The 18,249-nt window shown below is 43.4% G+C and overlaps 1 protein-coding gene across 4 annotated transcripts in view; it reads left to right on the plus strand.

Annotated features, from left to right (window-relative positions):
• NCOA7 (nuclear receptor coactivator 7) overlaps positions 1 to 18,249 on the plus strand; it is a 232,213-nt gene that overhangs the window by 191,598 nt on the left and 22,366 nt on the right. For all 4 annotated transcript variants that reach the window (XM_073575760.1, XM_073575758.1, XM_073575759.1 and 1 more), the window contains one exon: positions 8,462 to 8,609. In XM_073575760.1, coding sequence (XP_073431861.1) covers positions 8,462 to 8,609 — 148 coding nt within the window. The remainder of the gene's footprint in view (positions 1 to 8,461; positions 8,610 to 18,249) is intronic.

The following is an 18,249-nucleotide window of genomic DNA, read 5'->3' on the forward strand; positions in this document are numbered from 1 at the left end:
AAACTACAGTGTCAGATCGGCGCTGTTATCCTGATTAAAATGATACCTTAGTTGATTGGTTGTTTAAAGGGGGCTTCACACATAGCGATATCGCTAAAGCGTCACCGATTTTGTGACGCAGCAGCGATATTGCTAGCGATATCGCTATGTGTGATACTTACCTCCGACCGGCTGCCCCGCTGGTTATCAGTGATTGCGTGAGAACGTCCTGGGCCGTTTCTTGGCGGCTTCCTGCTGGCGCTGACTAGCGACGCATGGACGCGGGCTGAGGACTTCATCATCGCTGCGTGTGACAGGTAACGACTGCTGCATTGCTAGTGAGATCTGCCTGTTTGGCAGCTCACTAGGGACCATTTAGCGATGCACCAGCGATCCTGACCGGGTCGTATCGTTGTCGGGATCGCTGGTGCATCGCTAAATGTAACGGGGCCCTTAATCTTTTCAGTTTTGAGTTAATGATATGCTCATGCCCTGTGGCGGCCTGTGGGGCATGTGGTGCTCTGCTTAGGTATTAATCTGTATGCCCCGCCCCCTCTAAGCATAGGGTGCGCAGATCGTGCGCTGGCCCTGCGCTAGCAGGATTTTGCCATGCGCTGCGCACTTGAAGGTGCGCTGTGCGTGCCAAAATGCAACATGCTGCGTTCGGGGCGCACCTTCAAAAGTGCGCAGTGCACGGCAAAATCCTGCTAGCGCACCCTATGCTAAAGATAGGGTGCGCAGATCGCAAGCGTCCATGTGCGCTAGTAGGTGGCGATGACCGGTTGGGGGGGGTGGGGCTTAGCGGCAGCCGTGCGCAGGCCATCGCTGCGCTATAAAGCGCAAATGTGAAACCGGCCTAAACCGTACTTAATTGGGATGGTCCTCAACTTTTTTTTTTGTTGTGACTTTAAGGGGGACAAAATATAAATTTTGAGCTTTTTTTTTTTTTTTTTTTTTTTTTTTTTTCTTGCTGTATGAGCTGTGTGCAGACTTTTTAAAAAGAGAAATTATATTTTTTTTTCCACCTGAGGTGAGTGTATGTGCACAGATCTGTTATCAGTCTTCACTGTACACAGGCAAATGTTGTTCTCAGCAGGACAAGTTTTGTTTACACAGGTCTATGTGCTGCCTTGAACTATGATCTTCTTTTGCTCGTTTATCAGGTGATCGGCAGCTGGTTTGCATTGCAAGATTATTGGGAAACGACCATTCCTTGGGACACTTGCTCACAATCTCTGTAAATGCTGCTTTAGTAAAGCATGCAGAACTTAAGGCCCTTTTACGTTTAGCGATGCACCAGCGATCTGACCCGGTCAGGATCGCTGGTGCATCACTAAATGATCGCTAGTGAGCTTTCACACAGAAAGATCTCACAGCGATGCAGCGACGCAGCGCACGATACTCGCCTTTCACACACAGCGATCCAGATGTCTTCCCGCCCGCGTCCAGCGTTGCTCGTCGTCACAGCAGGAAGCCGGCGACGAGAAATGGAGCCGGACATTCTCGCGCGATCAGCGACAGACAGCGGGGGAGTTGGTCGGAGGTGAGTATCACACATGGCGATACCGCTATGTGTAAAACCCCCTTTAGTGCAAAGATGACTGTCTCACTCTTCTACTGTTAAGGCCCTTTTACATTTAGCGATGCACCAGCGATCTGACCCGGTCAGGATCGCCGGTGCATCGCTAAATGATCGCTAGTGAGCTGTCACACAGGCAGATCTCACAGAGATGCAGCAGCGCACGATACTCGCCTTTCACACACAGCGATCCTGACGTCCTCCCGCCCGCCTCCACACGTCGCTCGTCGTCACAGCAGGAAGCGCCTGACGAGAAATGGAGCCGGACATTCTCGCGCGATCAGCAGCGGGGGAGCCGGTCGGAGGTAAGTATCACACATAGCGATATCGCTATAACGTCACAAAATTGGTGACGTTATAGCGATATCGCTATGTGTAAATCCCCTTTAGCCAGGCGTGGGCAGTCTCAGGCAGTTTATGGCCCTCAACCTTTTATCTGGCCTCTCAGCAGATTCCTAAGGACCACAGTTCTTGGGCTGGCAGTTGTATTTTGCCAGCTGCCGGTCCATTAATTTCTCCTTGTGTGTGTGCACCTAGTGTTCACTAAATGCTGAAGTTTGCAATGAAAGATTACATTCTGACATCAGTGCCAGTGTCAGTACATACTTTGTGGGCAGAGTTAACAACCAATTTGTATGCCCCTAAAGGATGACATAAAGATCCAATTGGCCTTCACAGATAAGATTCCCCACCCCTGTTGTAAGCCATAGAAGGTTGTAGGATTCCACAAACAAGAAGTTTTGGGCCTCTTTTACTAAAAAAAATTTAATTTTTTTTATTTTAATATCCTCTATCAGTCTGGGGCCGCCAACTCTTCATTAAATATGAAGAGCAACCCCAGATTGGTGATGGGTACCCTTTAAGCCATGCAAACTATATAGTGAGACTACGAAGCGCTGTGCAGTGAGATGGAAGCTTTTGTCTGACATGGATTTTTCATTAAGCAGCAGAAATATTGGCCCGTTCAACTACCACCTTGCAGCTTGCACAACTATAAATCTGGTACAGTTCAGTTACTTTCAATCTGCTTAGTAGACTAATAACATACAAGTGCAACCTCATCTTTATTATTGAAAGGATTAAGGATGAAATGTAGACACTAACTTGTGTAATTTATACTTATGACACCACCCATTGTCAGAGATTTGCATAGAGATGTGTACAATTTTTTTAATTTTTTTATCTGTATTTCTAATCAGATAATTTAATCTGATCTACTTGGAGGTCCACTTTCTCCCAGCAGACTGAGAGATGCTTATTAGCTTTTTTTTTTTTTTTTATCACCAAAGCAATAACTCAAAATATCAAATTGCCTTTTCTGAATTTAAAGGAAATTTATTTTTATTTTTTTCACTTTCCTAGTGGCCCTATAAACATTTTGGAAGCCACAATTAATTACATATTGCTCCAGGTGGCGGTTCTTGTCTGACGCTCCCCTTAAAAAAATAAAGTAAAAACAATGCTGATTTTAAATATCCATACAAAAATTTGTAGATATTAATATTTTTTTTTAATATGGCTAATAATCATATACCAAAGTACAAATACTGTTCTATCAAGAAGCCCTCACCTTATTGCTTTATTGCTACCACTGTGTATGTACTTTAGTATGTGACACCCTAATCCATTTTCAAGAAGTCTTAGGCCTCTTTCACACTTCAGTTTTTTTACAATCAGTCACAATCTGCCAAGTTTTGAAAGGATCCGCAATTTTCTTTTGAGGATCCGTTTTTTTCCCCATTGACTTCCATTATTGGCGGATTGTGACGGATTGCTGTCCGTTGCATCCGTTTTTTTTGCGCATCCGCCAAAAGTTCCTGTCCGTCACCATCCTCAAAGATTTCAAAACGGAGCTTGCAACGTTTTTTTTCTGTGGCGGATCCTCCAGACACTCATTTAACCTGAAATTCTTTCTGGGTGCTGGACAAAAAATTCTCTCCTTCTCTCCGCTGCCATCCGTCGTCAGTACTAAAACGGATCCGCCATCCATCCTTTTGGCGGATTTTGACTGATGCAAAAAAACTGAAGTGTGAAAGAGGCCTTAATGATTGATGTTATCTTGGGCTCTCCCCACCCCCCATTTGTATTCACAGCTTAGACTGATATCCTCATTCTACTTGGTTTTGTCCAAACATCTTAATCTGATTTTTGTATGGCTAGCAATTAAATTTTTTTTTTTTTTTTTTTTTTTTTCTGGCTGTTTTAAGGATTGTTCCCAGGAATGCTCCTGTCCTAATCAACTAGTGTAAACAGGCTTCCAACCAGGGCTGTGGAGTCTGTAAGCCAAACCTGCAACTCTGACTCCTCAATTTCCATTACTCACTCCACCTCCCACATATATTGCTTATATTTAAGTGAAAAATTTATTGTAGTACGATGTGAACATCAGACATTTAATCATTTCTATGATCCAATAATCAAGATATTTAGAACATAATATTTATTGGAATACAACTTCAGAACCCAAAAACTGTCATAAACTGTAAATATGTAATAAACTGTATAATATCAATTATGTACAGACCAAAGTTTGGACACACCTTCTCATTCAAAGTTTTCTTTATTTTCATGACTATGAAAATTGTAGTTTCACTCTGAAGGCATCAAAACAATGAATTAATACATGTGGAATTTATATAATTAACAAAGTGTGTAACAACTGAAAATGTCTTGTATTCTAGGTTCTTCAAAGTAGTCACCTTTTGCTTTGATTACTGCTTTGCACACTCTTGGCATTCTCTTGATGAGCTTCAAGAGGGTAGTCACTGGAAATGTTCTTCCAACAGTCTTGAAGGAGTTCCCAGAGATGCTTAGCACTTGTTGGCCCTTTTGCCTTCACTCTGCGGTCCAGCTCACCCCAAACCATCTCGATTGGGTTCAGGTCTGGTGTCTGTAGAGGCCAGGTCATCTGGCGTAGCACCCCATCACTCTCCTTCTTGGTCAAATAGCCCTTACACAGCCTGGAGGTGTGTTTGAGGTCATTGTCCTGTTGAAAAATAAATGATGGTCCAACTAAACACAAACCGGATGGAATAGCATGCTGCTGCAAGATGCTGTGGTAGCCATGCTGGTTCAGTATGCCTTCAATTTTGAATAAATCCCCAACAGTGTCACCAGCAAATCACCCCCACACCATCTCACCTCCACCATGCTTCACGGTGGGAACCAGGCATGTAGAGTCCATCCGTTCACCTTTTCTGCGTCACACAAAGACATGGTGGTTGGAACCAAAGATCTCAAATTTGGACTCATCAGACCAAAGCACAGATTTCCACTGGTCTTATGTCCATTCCTTGTGTTCTTTAGCCCAAACAAGTCTCTTCTGCTTGTTGCCTGTCCTTAGCAGTGGTTTCCTAGCAGCTATTTTACCATGAAGGCCTGCTGCACAAAGTCCCCTCTTAAAAGTTGTTGTAGAGATGTGTCGTCTGCTGCTAGAACACTGTGTGGCATTGACCTGGTCTCTAATCTAAGCTTCTGATAACCTGCGATTTCTGAGGCTGGTGACTCTGATTAACTTATCCTCCGCAGCAGAGGTGACTCTTGGTCTTCCTTTCCTGGGGCGGTCCTCATGTGAGCCAGTTTCTTTGTAGGGCTTGATGTTTTTTGCCACTGCACTTGGGGACGCTTTAAAAGTTTTCCCAATTTTTTTGGACTGACTGACCTTTGTTTCTTAAAGTAATGATGGCCACTTGTTTTTCTTTACTCAGCTGCTTTGTTCTTGCCATAATACAAATTCTAACAGTCTATTCAGTAGGACTATCACCTGTGTATCCAACAGACTTCTGCACAACACAACTGATGGTCCCAACCTCATTTATAAGGCAAGAAATCCCACTTATTAAACCTGACAGGGCACACCTATGAAGTGAAAACCATTTCCGGTGACTACCTCTTGAAGCTCATTAAGAGAATGCCAAGAGTGTGCAAAGCAGAAATCAAAGCAAAAGGTGGCTACTTTGAAGAACCTAGAATATAAGACACAGTATTTTCAGTTGTTTCACACTTTTTTGTTAATTATATTATTCCACATGTGTTAATTCATAGTTTTGATGCCTTCAGAGTGAATCTACAATTGTCATATTCATGAAAATTAAGAAAACTCTTTGAGGTGTCCAAACTTTTGGTCTGTACTGTGTGTGTGTGTGTGTATATGTATATATTATACTCTCTCTCTCACACACTCTCACCTCGGCTAAGATAAAGCCTAGACCCTCAGGATACATTCACACTATGGGCGTAGCCAGGATCAAACCTGGGGGGGGGGGGGGGCAGAACCTCATACTGCACACCCCTACACTTGAAAATAAAGCCTGCACCTTAAGAAGATGTGAATGCAGTCTATTTATTCCAACTATCAATTGATGTTGATGTGTTACTGAAGACGAGCAATGCCTGTCCTGGGTGTCCTTTTGGGCAAGTGCCCAAACACAGACAGACTAACACTTTTTTTTTTTTTTTTTTTTTTTAGCACCAGTCAGGTACACCTCATAAGTATGAGGTGTACCTGACTGGTGCTAAAAGAAAAAAAAAGTGTTAGTCTGTGTGCTATCCGGCTTTCATTCTTTTTGGTACAGATATGGATAAATGGATATATAGAGCAGATTTCTAATCTGCTTTTGCTATTGAAAACATTAGCTATGAGCTCAAAAACCTTTCAGGTGATGCCGTTTTTTTTAAAAAGCTGATCTGCTTTTGCAACTGAAACGTATACTCAAACGCAGGAAAAATGCTGTGTGAATGTAGCCTTAGATCAGGAATAGAACAGTCATTTATAGGACATTTCATAACTTTCACAAATTCCTATGAAAAAATATTCAGCACATTCTGCGTTGAACTACTGTACCTAATTAATTATATATTTTAGGAGTCTGTCTCTTTTATACCGACTCCACCAAAATGAGCACCGACTCTGACTCCACAGCCCTGCTTCCAACCACATGAACAAGCAAAGCCCTCTTTCACTGGGTAAAACTATTTAAGCTTTTTAAAAACTGACAGCATATCATTTTTTGTAACTGGGCATGTACTTTTGAGAACAATCTTACTGATCATTCTGACTGCTTTTGAAGTGCCTAACCAAGCAAGATAGAAATGATTTCCAATCGGCTTGCAAGTAGCTGATCAGCGGATTGTTACTGCCATCTTGTTGTGGCTTAAAGGCTCATGCAGATGTCCGTGAATCACAACCGCAATTTGTGGACTGGCCGAAGGTCTCCCAACTGGAGCATGACTGCGTCACGTATTTCTAGGAGCCTGTCATGCTTGGTCAGGAGACCCGCAGGCCAGTCCATGCATTGCGGTCTGTGTAAGACATGGACATCTGCACAAGCCCTTAGACTGTGCAATAGAGTGTGTGTGGAAATGGCTGTATAACATCAAAGAATTTTTCCTTTGTTACACTAGCAGTTTCCATGTGACCTACTTTTCTACTAACCTATCTACAGCCTAGGCAGAAGCAATAGCTTGACTTCCCCCTACTTCAGTCAAATCTGTAATGATTAACAACTTTTTGTATAGAAACTGCCTATATAAATAGTTGTGCTGGTCGTGGATCCATGCTGCTGGATTTTGCAGAGTCTTGCTCAGTATGGGTGTATCGTACAGCATTCAACAGTGAGTAATATGCAGAGGGATAAGACACACTCACAAGAATGGGTGTCCTTGTAGAGCAAATGTGGTAATTAGAAATGGAATATACTCATTACTGGTATTAAGTAAGAAATTACTGTATGTGTGTATGTAAGGGGTTGAGTCTTACCCCTTTAAACCTCCATGTTATGTGTGTATGTACTGTGTGTGTGTGTATATATATTATATATATTTCATGTTGCTGTATTTATATATTTCTGCAGCATGCACTTGGGAGAGTACAGTTTGGGTTATAGTCACTGATGGGAGCACTGGGCTCATACAGTAGATATAGTGGTAGGACATATATAGGAGTTAACTGTAGGAGGTGATGGCTGGGGAATAAGCCAGGAAGGTCTTCCTGTATCAGTGGAGTCAGGGGCCTCACCCTTGTGTGCTCAGGTGGGCTATATGCCGGAACTGCCTAACTACCCTGTAACATTAAAACTTATGCCCAGCCATCCAGGGGGTACATGGAGAAGAACAAGGTACAGCAGAACCAGCAGTGGAGGAAAAGAAGGAAGTACAGAAAGATTGAAGGTCACCATAAGTGTACAGGCAGGTCACTCCAGGATGTGGTGGATTACTACGTGGGCTGAATCTCTGATTTCCGGTGTGAAACGGGCAGGAGATCGCTTCACCGTGGTGACCCTTTACAGGGAGGATACTGAAGAGCCGTTTTAGACGTTCCGCCCTGTGGAAACACTTAGTGACGTAAGGAACAGTGAAGGGAAAGATTAAGTAATGTGTCTTTACTGTGATGAAAATGCTGGAAACTACGTGGATGTGCGGTGTCCTGAAGTAAATACATTTGTTCAGTTAAGATTTGCCCTGGACTGTGTCTGTTCATTGGGATCCAGGATCAGCTTCAAGTCAGCACAGCAAAGATGCTGACAGCAATGTGAGTACTGATTGTACCATGCAAGAGAAGAGGTACAGTTTTCCTGTAGAGGCCAGGGTATACAATGCCCAAGATACTCAGCCACAACTACTGTCCTGGCTGGCCTTTACATATATCTGCTATTGAAAGCTGACCATAAAGCACAATCCTATAAATATGGATAAATACATTTTAATACTAGAAATTGAAACTGCTTGATTCACCACTTTTGTGTATTGTAGTTGGTTTTGGATTGGGGGGGTTTCAATGCAGTTCTTACAAAGAACTGACTGTTGCGTCTGGAGTGTCGAAGAACAAACCTCAGTCTTGTATCAGAACTTCTGCCTTCTGTAAGTGTATTCATGGCCCATTCTTCTCATTCTTTTATCTTGCAGGGTGGATCACCTGTACACTTTTTTTGTCCAATGGTCTCCTGAAGTTTATGGAAAAGATGCAAAAGAGCAAGGATTTGTGGTGGTGGAGAAAGATGAACTTGATATGATTGACAACTTCTTTAGTGAGCCCTCTACTAAAAGCTGGGAGGTAAGACTATGAAATCTTGGTAGGACTCCAAAAGATGTGACTCAAAATGTGTGGTAAACACTCTGTAGAAAAAAAAAAAAATGTAGCTAGGAGTTGTAATCCACCACTACATATGCTAGGTGAAGGTCACACAGGAATGCATGACAAACTTGACGTCTGACTTGGCAATGATGAGCCTTCACAAAGTGTTTTAAATGCCTTTTTGATATTTAACAAATTGTGCCAAAAGAAAAACTTGGCAGTGGACAACCCCTTTACAATGATTTTCTGGATGTTTGCATATACCTCCCAGAAAGAGTGCTCCTATACATCTTTGGGTAGACATTGAGCCACCAAGTAATGCTCAGTGATCTTAGCCCTGAAGCCAGCAGAGTTGTAAATGAATTATATAATCAGTCTAATATAACGTTTCCAAAAATTGTTAAAGGAGTTGTCCTGACTTTTATATTGATGGCCTATGGGATAGGCCATCAATATATGTCTAGGACAGTACTTTGTGAAATCTGGTGACAGATCCATTTTAAAATGCATACTTTTATTAAATAAAACTTGGACCTAATGACTCGTGTACACACTTTGAAAATCCATGTTAGAATCACTGTACACATGTTAAAATGAGCATTATATGAGCACAGCTTGTGTTACAGCGCATCGGAGTCCCAAGTGTATTCAATCTCTGGCCAGCCACCTACAATTGCAGCTTCTTTTGAGCCATGTGACCTCTCAGCAGCAGGGAGGAGGGGCATTGAGAATGTCAGTCAAGCAAGGTGAATTACATTTTAATTACACGGATTATCAAAGTACACAACCACATCAGGTCTTTTATTTAAATTTAGAGAATGTGGATTAAAGGATTATTTTAAATGAACTTTGTATTGCTCTGATTCATCTATAATCTAAAATGAGGCAATGTTTTAAAAAATAAATATGATCTGCTTTACAGCCATTATCTATTAGTTTACAGCTCTAACAGAAGTCTTGTATACAGAATAAAAAACAAATCTGAACTGAGAAAAGTAAGTTAATGTGTATGCACAATGTAAGTGCATATTAACACATGACCATTAATCAGAGAAAACAAAAAACACAAATATCCTGAACTAAAGTAAATGTGAATAAGGGTCAAGCGGCTGAACCACTAGTAAGTTTAGGCCAGACTGGATGGCTTTCCCAGCTCAGAAAGAGGGCGGTCACACCCATATATGCACTGAATGCACAACGAAATGCACAACGAAATGAATAAAAAACAAATCTGAACTGAGAAAAGTAAGTTAATGTGTATGCATATGTGTATTCATTGTGCATTCAGTGCATATATGGGTGTGACCGCCCTCTTTCTGAGCTGGGAAAGCCATCCAGTCTGGCCTAAGCTGTTACTAGTGGTTCAGCCACTCGACCCTTATTCACATTCACGCCACCTGGCAAGTGAAAAGGTTTTAAATACTAGAGTAGGGACTGTCCCACAAGGGTTGCTGTGACGTGGCGGAATGGCTTGTACATTATTTTGATCAAAATTATGTTTACTAAATACCCCTATTACCTTTATGCATTATTTGCAGTATATTTTTTACTTTTTAGTTCAGGATAGTTGTGTTTTTTGTTTAGACTTGTATACAGAGTCTGTGTTTGTGTGGCTGTAAGCTGTGATCATCGGATCACCTGTGCTACACAGCCCTTCTGTGTGGCTAAAATGATCACTTACTATGAGCGTCTGCCACAGGGTGGCACTCGTAGCATTCTGGCAATGACAACTCCTGCAGACCCTGGGTTGTCATGCTAACTCATTGGTGACCTGCGGTCATGCAACATGGGTGGGATAAGTGACATGCTTCCGGCACAGCCGTAGATGGATCGCGATTCCACCTGCAACTGATACTGATGGAGGTACTTGACAGCCAACCTAATGCCATCAAAAGTTCAGTCCTTTTAAGGTCTTGGGTTTGATTCACCAAATCGAAAATGTCTCCTACCGGAAGAGTGTGTAAAGTTATGACCTTTTTAGTACCCATGGCAGGGAATGATCCTACTATGACTCACAGTCATTATTGGGGACCCTAACCTCATGTATACCAGCAGTCCTTTGGGCCCAGTTACATACCAGACTATTACATCAAGAGACACTGATAGTGGAGAGACCACTCTGAGTGTTCTTGGAAAGTCTTTCTCTATACTCAGCCATCATAAGTGTATTGGTTATCACTGAAAAATCTTTTTTTGGCAGGGGTCCCTTGGGTATACCAGATCAAGGATGTCATAACTGAAGATATAGGCATAACTGTATGGTGAGCACATTGGAGAGACACTGTAGTTGAGGGTGTTTGGTCAGAGCATGAGAAAAGGAGTTAAGGCCCCGTCAGACATAGCGATCTCACTAGCGAGATCGCTGCTGAGTCACAAGTTTTGTGACACAACAGCGATCTCACCAGCGAGATCGCTGTGTGTGACATCGATCCGCGACCGGCCCCCCATGCCGGTAACTCTGATCGCTCTGGGAAACCTCTGGACTTTTCTTTGGTCGCAGGTCTCCCGCTGGCCAGCACGCATTGCTGCATGTGACAGGCGGGAGACCAGCGATCTGCTGGTAACGTACACATCGGGTATCCAAGGGACGGGCGTCTCTTAGATACCTGATGTGTACGTTACCAAAGTGCTGATGCAGGGAGCTGGTAACTAACGTACACATCAGGTATCCAAGGGACATAAGTCCCTTGGATACCCGATGTGTACGTTAGTCACCAGCTCCCTGCATCAGCGCGCTGGTAACGAACACAGCGACGCCGCGCGCTTGGCGTCACTGCTGATCGCTGGTGAAGCTGTCTGACAGCTCACCAGCGATCATGTAGCGATTCACCAGCGATACTGACACGTTGATATCGTCGGGATCGCTGGTGAGTCGCTATGTGTGACGGAGCCTTTAGTCAAACATGAAAACTGTCAGTAAGAAAAACTACTCGCACATCTATCGCATCTTTCCAAGGCTGACTTGCCTGACAGGATATTAACAACTGTAACTTGCATCAACCTTCAGGGCCGAACAAGCTCTTGCTTTCTGATGGTAGTAAAAGAAGAAATGTTTGAAATAGCAGAGCAGCATCTTTTGGTAACACCACTGCACATAAAAAGGGGAGAAGACTGGACAGACTTCCTAAGTCTGAATCAACAAAGATGAATAGAATGGGCTCTGAATCAGATAGTCCAGCAAATTTTGGATCTGTGGGGCCTTTCAAACATAGGCTTGTTCACAATCGAGCAGAACAGGATGAGAAAAAAATTCTATTCGCTAGATCCAAGGGAAAATCCCCATGCGGTAGATGCCTTCCAGATTCCATGGAACTTTGACCTTGTCTATGCCCTCCCTCCAGTAATGATTCCAGCAGTGCTGAGAAATATCAGGGAGGACCAGACGAGGATAATTCTGATGGCCCTATTCTGGCCCAAAAGACCATGAGGTGATGTCCATCGCCGATCCTTGGATCTTACTGGGGATCCTGGATCTACTCTGGTCTGGCATCTGCAAACTACAGTCCTCCATTTCTCAGTCCTGTCTGTGTGGAGGAATTCTGATTCTCAGAATTTATCTAGAATGGAGTAGAGCTTTGGCTATTCACTAGCATCTTAAAGTGCAGATTTCATCCCTAGGGACATTATCCATGTATTGGCTGCCAATTTATTATACAATCAGGTGTATTAAAGCTTGTGGTGGGTCTAGGCCAATCCATAGTTTGAAGGTGTTGCCCTGGGATTTGAAGAAAAAAAAAAATATATATGGAAAATTTCACACACTATTGGAGACCAAGTATGTCAGTCAATGTCTTCATTCCAAGGCTCTAGGAGAGGCCTTAAAGTTTTTCAAGGGGATATCTGAGCTAGCTAGATTAGGGAAGCCATTATATAAGCCTATTCCTTTACTGATGCATGTGTCCCAGAGAATATAAAGGCTCATTTCACTCGGGCTGTTGTGACCTTCTGGGCACAGCAGGTTGAGGTGTCCATGGACAAAATATGTAAGGCAGCAACATGATTCTCTCCTTTTGACCATCTACAAACATTCTAAAACAGTAATCAAAAAGCACAATTTCTGTAGTGGGGCAGAGAGCATGTTAAGGTGTATAGCTCTCCCAACATACAAAGAACAAATAATATAAGTGAAGTACTCCCAAAAATGTTACAAAACTGAAAAAAATGGACTAAGCCATAAACCACTGAAAATTGTATACTAGAATAATTTTATTACAAAAATTAGACCCATTTAAAATACACATAAAATGTGATAAACCAAAATCAGCAAAAGGGAAAGAAACAAGTCCGAACACAGCGTCTGTGTATATATATCAATGGGATTATTCTAATAACGTGAGTAGCGTACAAAAAAATAGGTGATCCCTGCTGGCTGACCGAATGGACGAAGTAAAGATAATTGGATAGTCGGAAAATTACCAATAAAAACAAGCAAACAAAACTGACCATAAGTCCACAGCACTTGGCAAGTGACTTAAAATGTATTAGTATATCAGGTAATTAATGATAAAGTCAACGTAGAGGATAAAATATTTGTATACGATAAATATTTGTGGTATATGATGTGTATACACTTAGTGGTGTCTTTATGCATTTGCACTTTACTTTTCCCATAGATTAAGGGACTGTCACTCTTTAACATAAGCACATTTTATACACTTGTTTTTTACATTATATGTGCACTGTGATTGTAATACAAAGTCCTTTGACCTTTTGATGCTTTATGCACTTTTTATGCACAACTTTTTTTGCATGTTTTACTTTTTGCATTTTTTGTGTTCTCACATAAACAGCAATATTTTATTGGATATAGTGCTCTTTTATGTATACAACTATTTTATCCTGACTTTCTTTATTAACCGATATACTAATAATTTTTAAGTCACTTGTCTAATGCTGTGGAGTGTGGACTTTTGGTCGGCTGTTTCTTTGCTTGTTATACATGACAAAATGTATAGACATGCAGAGGAGACGTGGAAGTAGGCAAGGAGGGGGAACAGGTAGAAGTCAAAGACCAAGGGAAGCAGGACTGCAGAATCACTGTGGCATTTACCAGTGCAGCATCAGAGGTAGATAAATTCAATGGTGAAGTGCATCAACAAATTGGCCTGTCATAAAGTCATGTCTGCTTAACCACAATAGGTCTGGACTACTGTCGCCCTCCTTGCAGGCCATGACGTGAGTTTTGTGTACCTGCTTTATCGACCCCTGATTGTGATCAATAAGAGCACACGGGTGATCTGACATGGCAGTGACCACCCTGTACTTCCCCCCCCATTCTAGTTTGGATTTGTACAGAGGAAATTCTGTCTCTCTATGTGCTGGGCCTTATGGTGCCACAGAACCCATCAGATCTTGCTGCTGCTTGTTTATTTTTGCTGCTGATGGAAAGAGTTCCTGATCCTTGCCTGATTTTTCCTAACCAACACCAATACTCCTCCCTTAATGCCACTGAGCGCTGATCAGTACTTGATTGCTTGAAATTTTTTTTTTTCTTGTTTTTTTTGGGCAGGGTTTGTGTGCATCCTGCAGCTGTTGAGCATTGATCGGTGATCAACATCTGTGCTTACTGCTTTCCAGAACTTTTTTTTATCCCCGTCAGTCTCCCACCCTCCTTTGCACCACCTCCATGCATGCATCCTGCAACTGCTGAGCGTTGATCAGTGACGCAAATCACTGATTCACACTAGTGCTTGCAGTTTTCCACAACTTTATTTTTCCCTAACTTTTTCTCCTTTCACCGTTCCATGAGTGTCATACACAACGGCTCAGTGACTGTAGATGTGATCAACTTCCTTTTCCTAAGGTGTTTTTTTTTTTTTTTTTCTCTTTTAAATATCCACTTTTTTTGCATCACATCCATGCATGCACCTTACATCAGTCAAGCGTGGGTCGGTGACTAACCTCCCTGACTGTTCTCCGGTTGTTGGGTTCTTTTCACACAAAAAGTTAAATAGTTTAGGTTAGGTGATAGGACTAGATTAGTGACAGTAACAATATACTGTAGTACTGTCTACCAGTGTTTTTTTTTTTTTTTCCTCCGAATTGAGTTGGTGTCAGCGCAGAAAAAAAAAAAATCAAGTCCATCCAACAGCCGTCGAGCGCTGATCACTGACTCGTATCCGTGATCAACCTCTGAGTGTTTTTTTTTCTTTTAGAAGTTAAAGTCAGATTAGGGACAGTAAGTATATACTGTAATCGTCATCTACTACAGTAGTCTCAGAACGCATGGATAAAAAAAAACGCATCTGTGCAGCCGTCGAGCCCTGCTCAGCAACACCTCAGTGATCGACCTCTGGCTGTTTTTTTATTTTTTTTATTTTTTTTTTTTGGACAGGAGATTAATAGACATCAACTGTTGCTGGCCCTGTATGAATCGTAGAGTTGGAAAGGACCTCCTGGGCCATCTGGTCCAACCCCCTGCTCAAAGCAGGATTTGCTAAATCATCCCAGACAGATATCTGTCCAGCCTCTGTTTGAAGACCTCTATTGAAGGAGAACTCGTCACCTCTCGTGGCAGCCTGTTCACTCATTGATCACTCTAACTGTCCATTCAATGTTGGCAAGCAGTGTGAATGGTAACCATATTATCCAACTTCTTTGCTATAATTCATCTGTTACATTGTTCTCAGGACTTGGGTACCGTTACACTTAGCGATGTACCAGTGATCCCGACAATGATATGGATCACTGGTGCATCGCTAAGTAGTCGCTAGTGAGCTGCTACACAGGCAGATCTCACCAGCGACATAGCGGGGGTCGTTACTTACCTGTCAGACGCGGTGATCCTGACATCCGCGTCCACGCGTCGCTCGTCGGCGCCATAGGAAGCGCCCGGCGAGAAATGATCCAGGACGGTCTCGCGCGACCAGCAATGAGCAGCGGGGGAGCCGGTCGGAGGTAAGTATCAGACATAGTGATATCGCTAGCAATATTGCTGCTACGTCACAAAATCGGTGCCTTTACAGCGATATTGCTAGCGATATCGCTATGTGTAACTGGGGCTTTACTGCTGTATATTCATGGGGGGGAAATCACTGGAGATGTTATCTCAGGAGAAGTGTTTTAGCATAGAGATGCAATCAGGACTGGCTTTTTGATCTTTTGCACACCAAGAGGTGCAGAGCAGCTGTTGCAAATTTATAACTAAGCAGCTCCCACAATCCCTCTCTTGGCCCTGTAGTGGGGTGTATAAATGTAGACTAACTAAGGGGCACGCAAGTGAGGGGTCAGCACGCATTAAGCAAAGCATCTTGCAAGACAGTTACTCCATGACAGTTAGTCAGGACATGAGTCAGGTAACCCACACTTTACTGTAATTTTAGCCATGTGCTTTATTTTTATCCTCCTGTGTTCCCTTGCCATCCACATTCACCACCCCATCCCTCCCCCATCACCACTCATACACATCAGCCCCTCTATACTTTCCGCTCCCATGCACTTTTCACCTTCCTGAAAAACCTCAGTCCATCTTGCCCAAACACATTCAACAAAAAAACTGCTAACATTTCAAATAACTACCTGCTCTTTATGTTCTTACTCCTGCTGATTTTAGGGGACATCTCCCCCCAACTCTGGTCCACCATCCTCCAACCTCAACCCCTACCCCATATCAAAACCAAAATAATCTAATATTACTTGCACTCCTTCGTCTCCATCTTTCAATTGTGCCCTCTGGAATCCACAGTCTGTATGTAACAAGCTTCTGTTCCTGCATAACTACTTTCTGAACAACTCTTTTAATCTGTTGGCCCTCACTGAAACCTGGATTTAGGATTCTGACACTCTCTCTCCTGCTGCCATTTCCTATGGTGGCTTACAATTCACTCATTCCCCAAGAACCACAAACAGACCTGGTGGTGGAGTCGGCATACTCCTGTCCACACAATGCACTTTCCAGGTCATTCCCCCCCCCCCCAGTTCCATCACCCGCATTCCCTTTTGAGGTCCATACCATCAGGCTCTTCCGTCCCCTCTTCCTCAGAGTAGCGGTCATATACTGGCCCCCAGGCTCACCCACCCACCTCCTTGACCACTTTTCAGCCTGGCTGCCGCACTTCATATCCTCAGAACTACCAACTCTTATCCTGGGAGACTTCAACATCCCCATTAACAGCCCTACTTCCACATCTGCATCCCAGCTTCTATCACTAACCACCTCTCACAGCTCTCAACCTCTGCGACAGACTGTAACACCCTTGACCTGGTCTTTGTCTGGCTTTGCTCAATGTCCTACTTAAATAACTCGCTGCTTCCCCTCTCTGACCACAACATTCTCTCCTTCACGCTCATAAATCCTCACCCACCCAAGCACACTCCTACCTATCACACATTCAGAAATCTACAAGCCATTAACCCTCAAACACTTTCAGACTCCCTACAATCTTCCCTGTCCCAATCTTTTTCCTGTCCTGGCTGTTCATCATCACTACAACACTCTTACAACCACCCTTGACCAGGTAGCGCCCCTCACCCTCAGAACCTCCAAACAGAGTAAAACAGCCCTGGCTCACATCGCAAACTCAATTTCTCCAAAGATGCTCTAGGAGTGCTGAACGCCGATGGAGGAAAAACCTGCACACCAGAAGACTTCATACACTTCAAATTTATGCTAAGAACCTACAACTCTGCCCTTCACCTCACCAAACAGACCTACTTCACCACCCTGATCTCCTCACTAGCCAACAACCCCAAGAAACTGACACCTTTCACTCCCTCCTCAGGCCAAAAGCACAAGCTCCTATCTCAGATATTTGTGCAAATGACCTGGCCTCCCATTTTATAGAGAATATCTGTCAGGAAATCCGCTCCCAACCACCAAGTGCTGTGACTCGCATCCCTTACTGCATCTCCCCTGGCTCACTTTCCACATTTGATCCCATCACAGAAGTCTCCAGACTCCTCTCTTCTCGCCCAGCTACATGCACTACTGACCCCATTCCCTCACATCTCCTCCAGTCTCTCTCCAGTCATCACAACTCGCCTAACTACAATCTTTCTCTCCCTCTCCTCAGGCATTTTCCCATCCTCCTTCAAACACTCTATCATTACTCCATTATTAAAGAAACCTGCTCTCTACCCATCCTGCACAAACTACAGACCAGTCTCCAATCTCCCCCTCATCTCTAAATTCTTGGAGCACCTAGTCTACTGCCGCCTTACCCGTTACCTCTCCACTTACTCCCTCCTAGACCCTTCACAGTCTGGCTTCCGACCCCTGCATTCGACTGAAACTGCACTCATCAAAGTGACCAATGACCTTCTGACAGCAAAATGTAACTGTGAACACTCTGCTCATTCTTCTCAAACTTTCTGCAGCTTTCGACACTGTCGACCACCGTTTCCTACTCCATAGGCTCCGGTCACAAGGCTTTAAGGACATTTCTCTCTCCTGGTTCTCTTCCTATCTCTCTGACTGCTCCTTCAGTGTTTTGTTCGCTGGCTCCACGTCATCTCCTCTTCCTCTCGCTGTCAGGGTACCTCAGGGCTCAGTCCTTGGCCCCCTTCTCTTCTCTCTACACGGCCCCAATTGGACAGACCAGCAGCAGATTTGGCTTTCAGTGCCAACTTTATGCTGATACACAACTATATACGTCATCCCCTGACCTTACCCCCCCGCTGT

The sequence above is a fragment of the Dendrobates tinctorius genome, unplaced genomic scaffold (assembly GCF_039654945.1).
Source record: "Dendrobates tinctorius isolate UK_male_01 unplaced genomic scaffold, ASM3965494v1 ptg000046l, whole genome shotgun sequence".
Classification (NCBI taxonomy): Eukaryota; Metazoa; Chordata; class Amphibia; order Anura; family Dendrobatidae; genus Dendrobates; species Dendrobates tinctorius.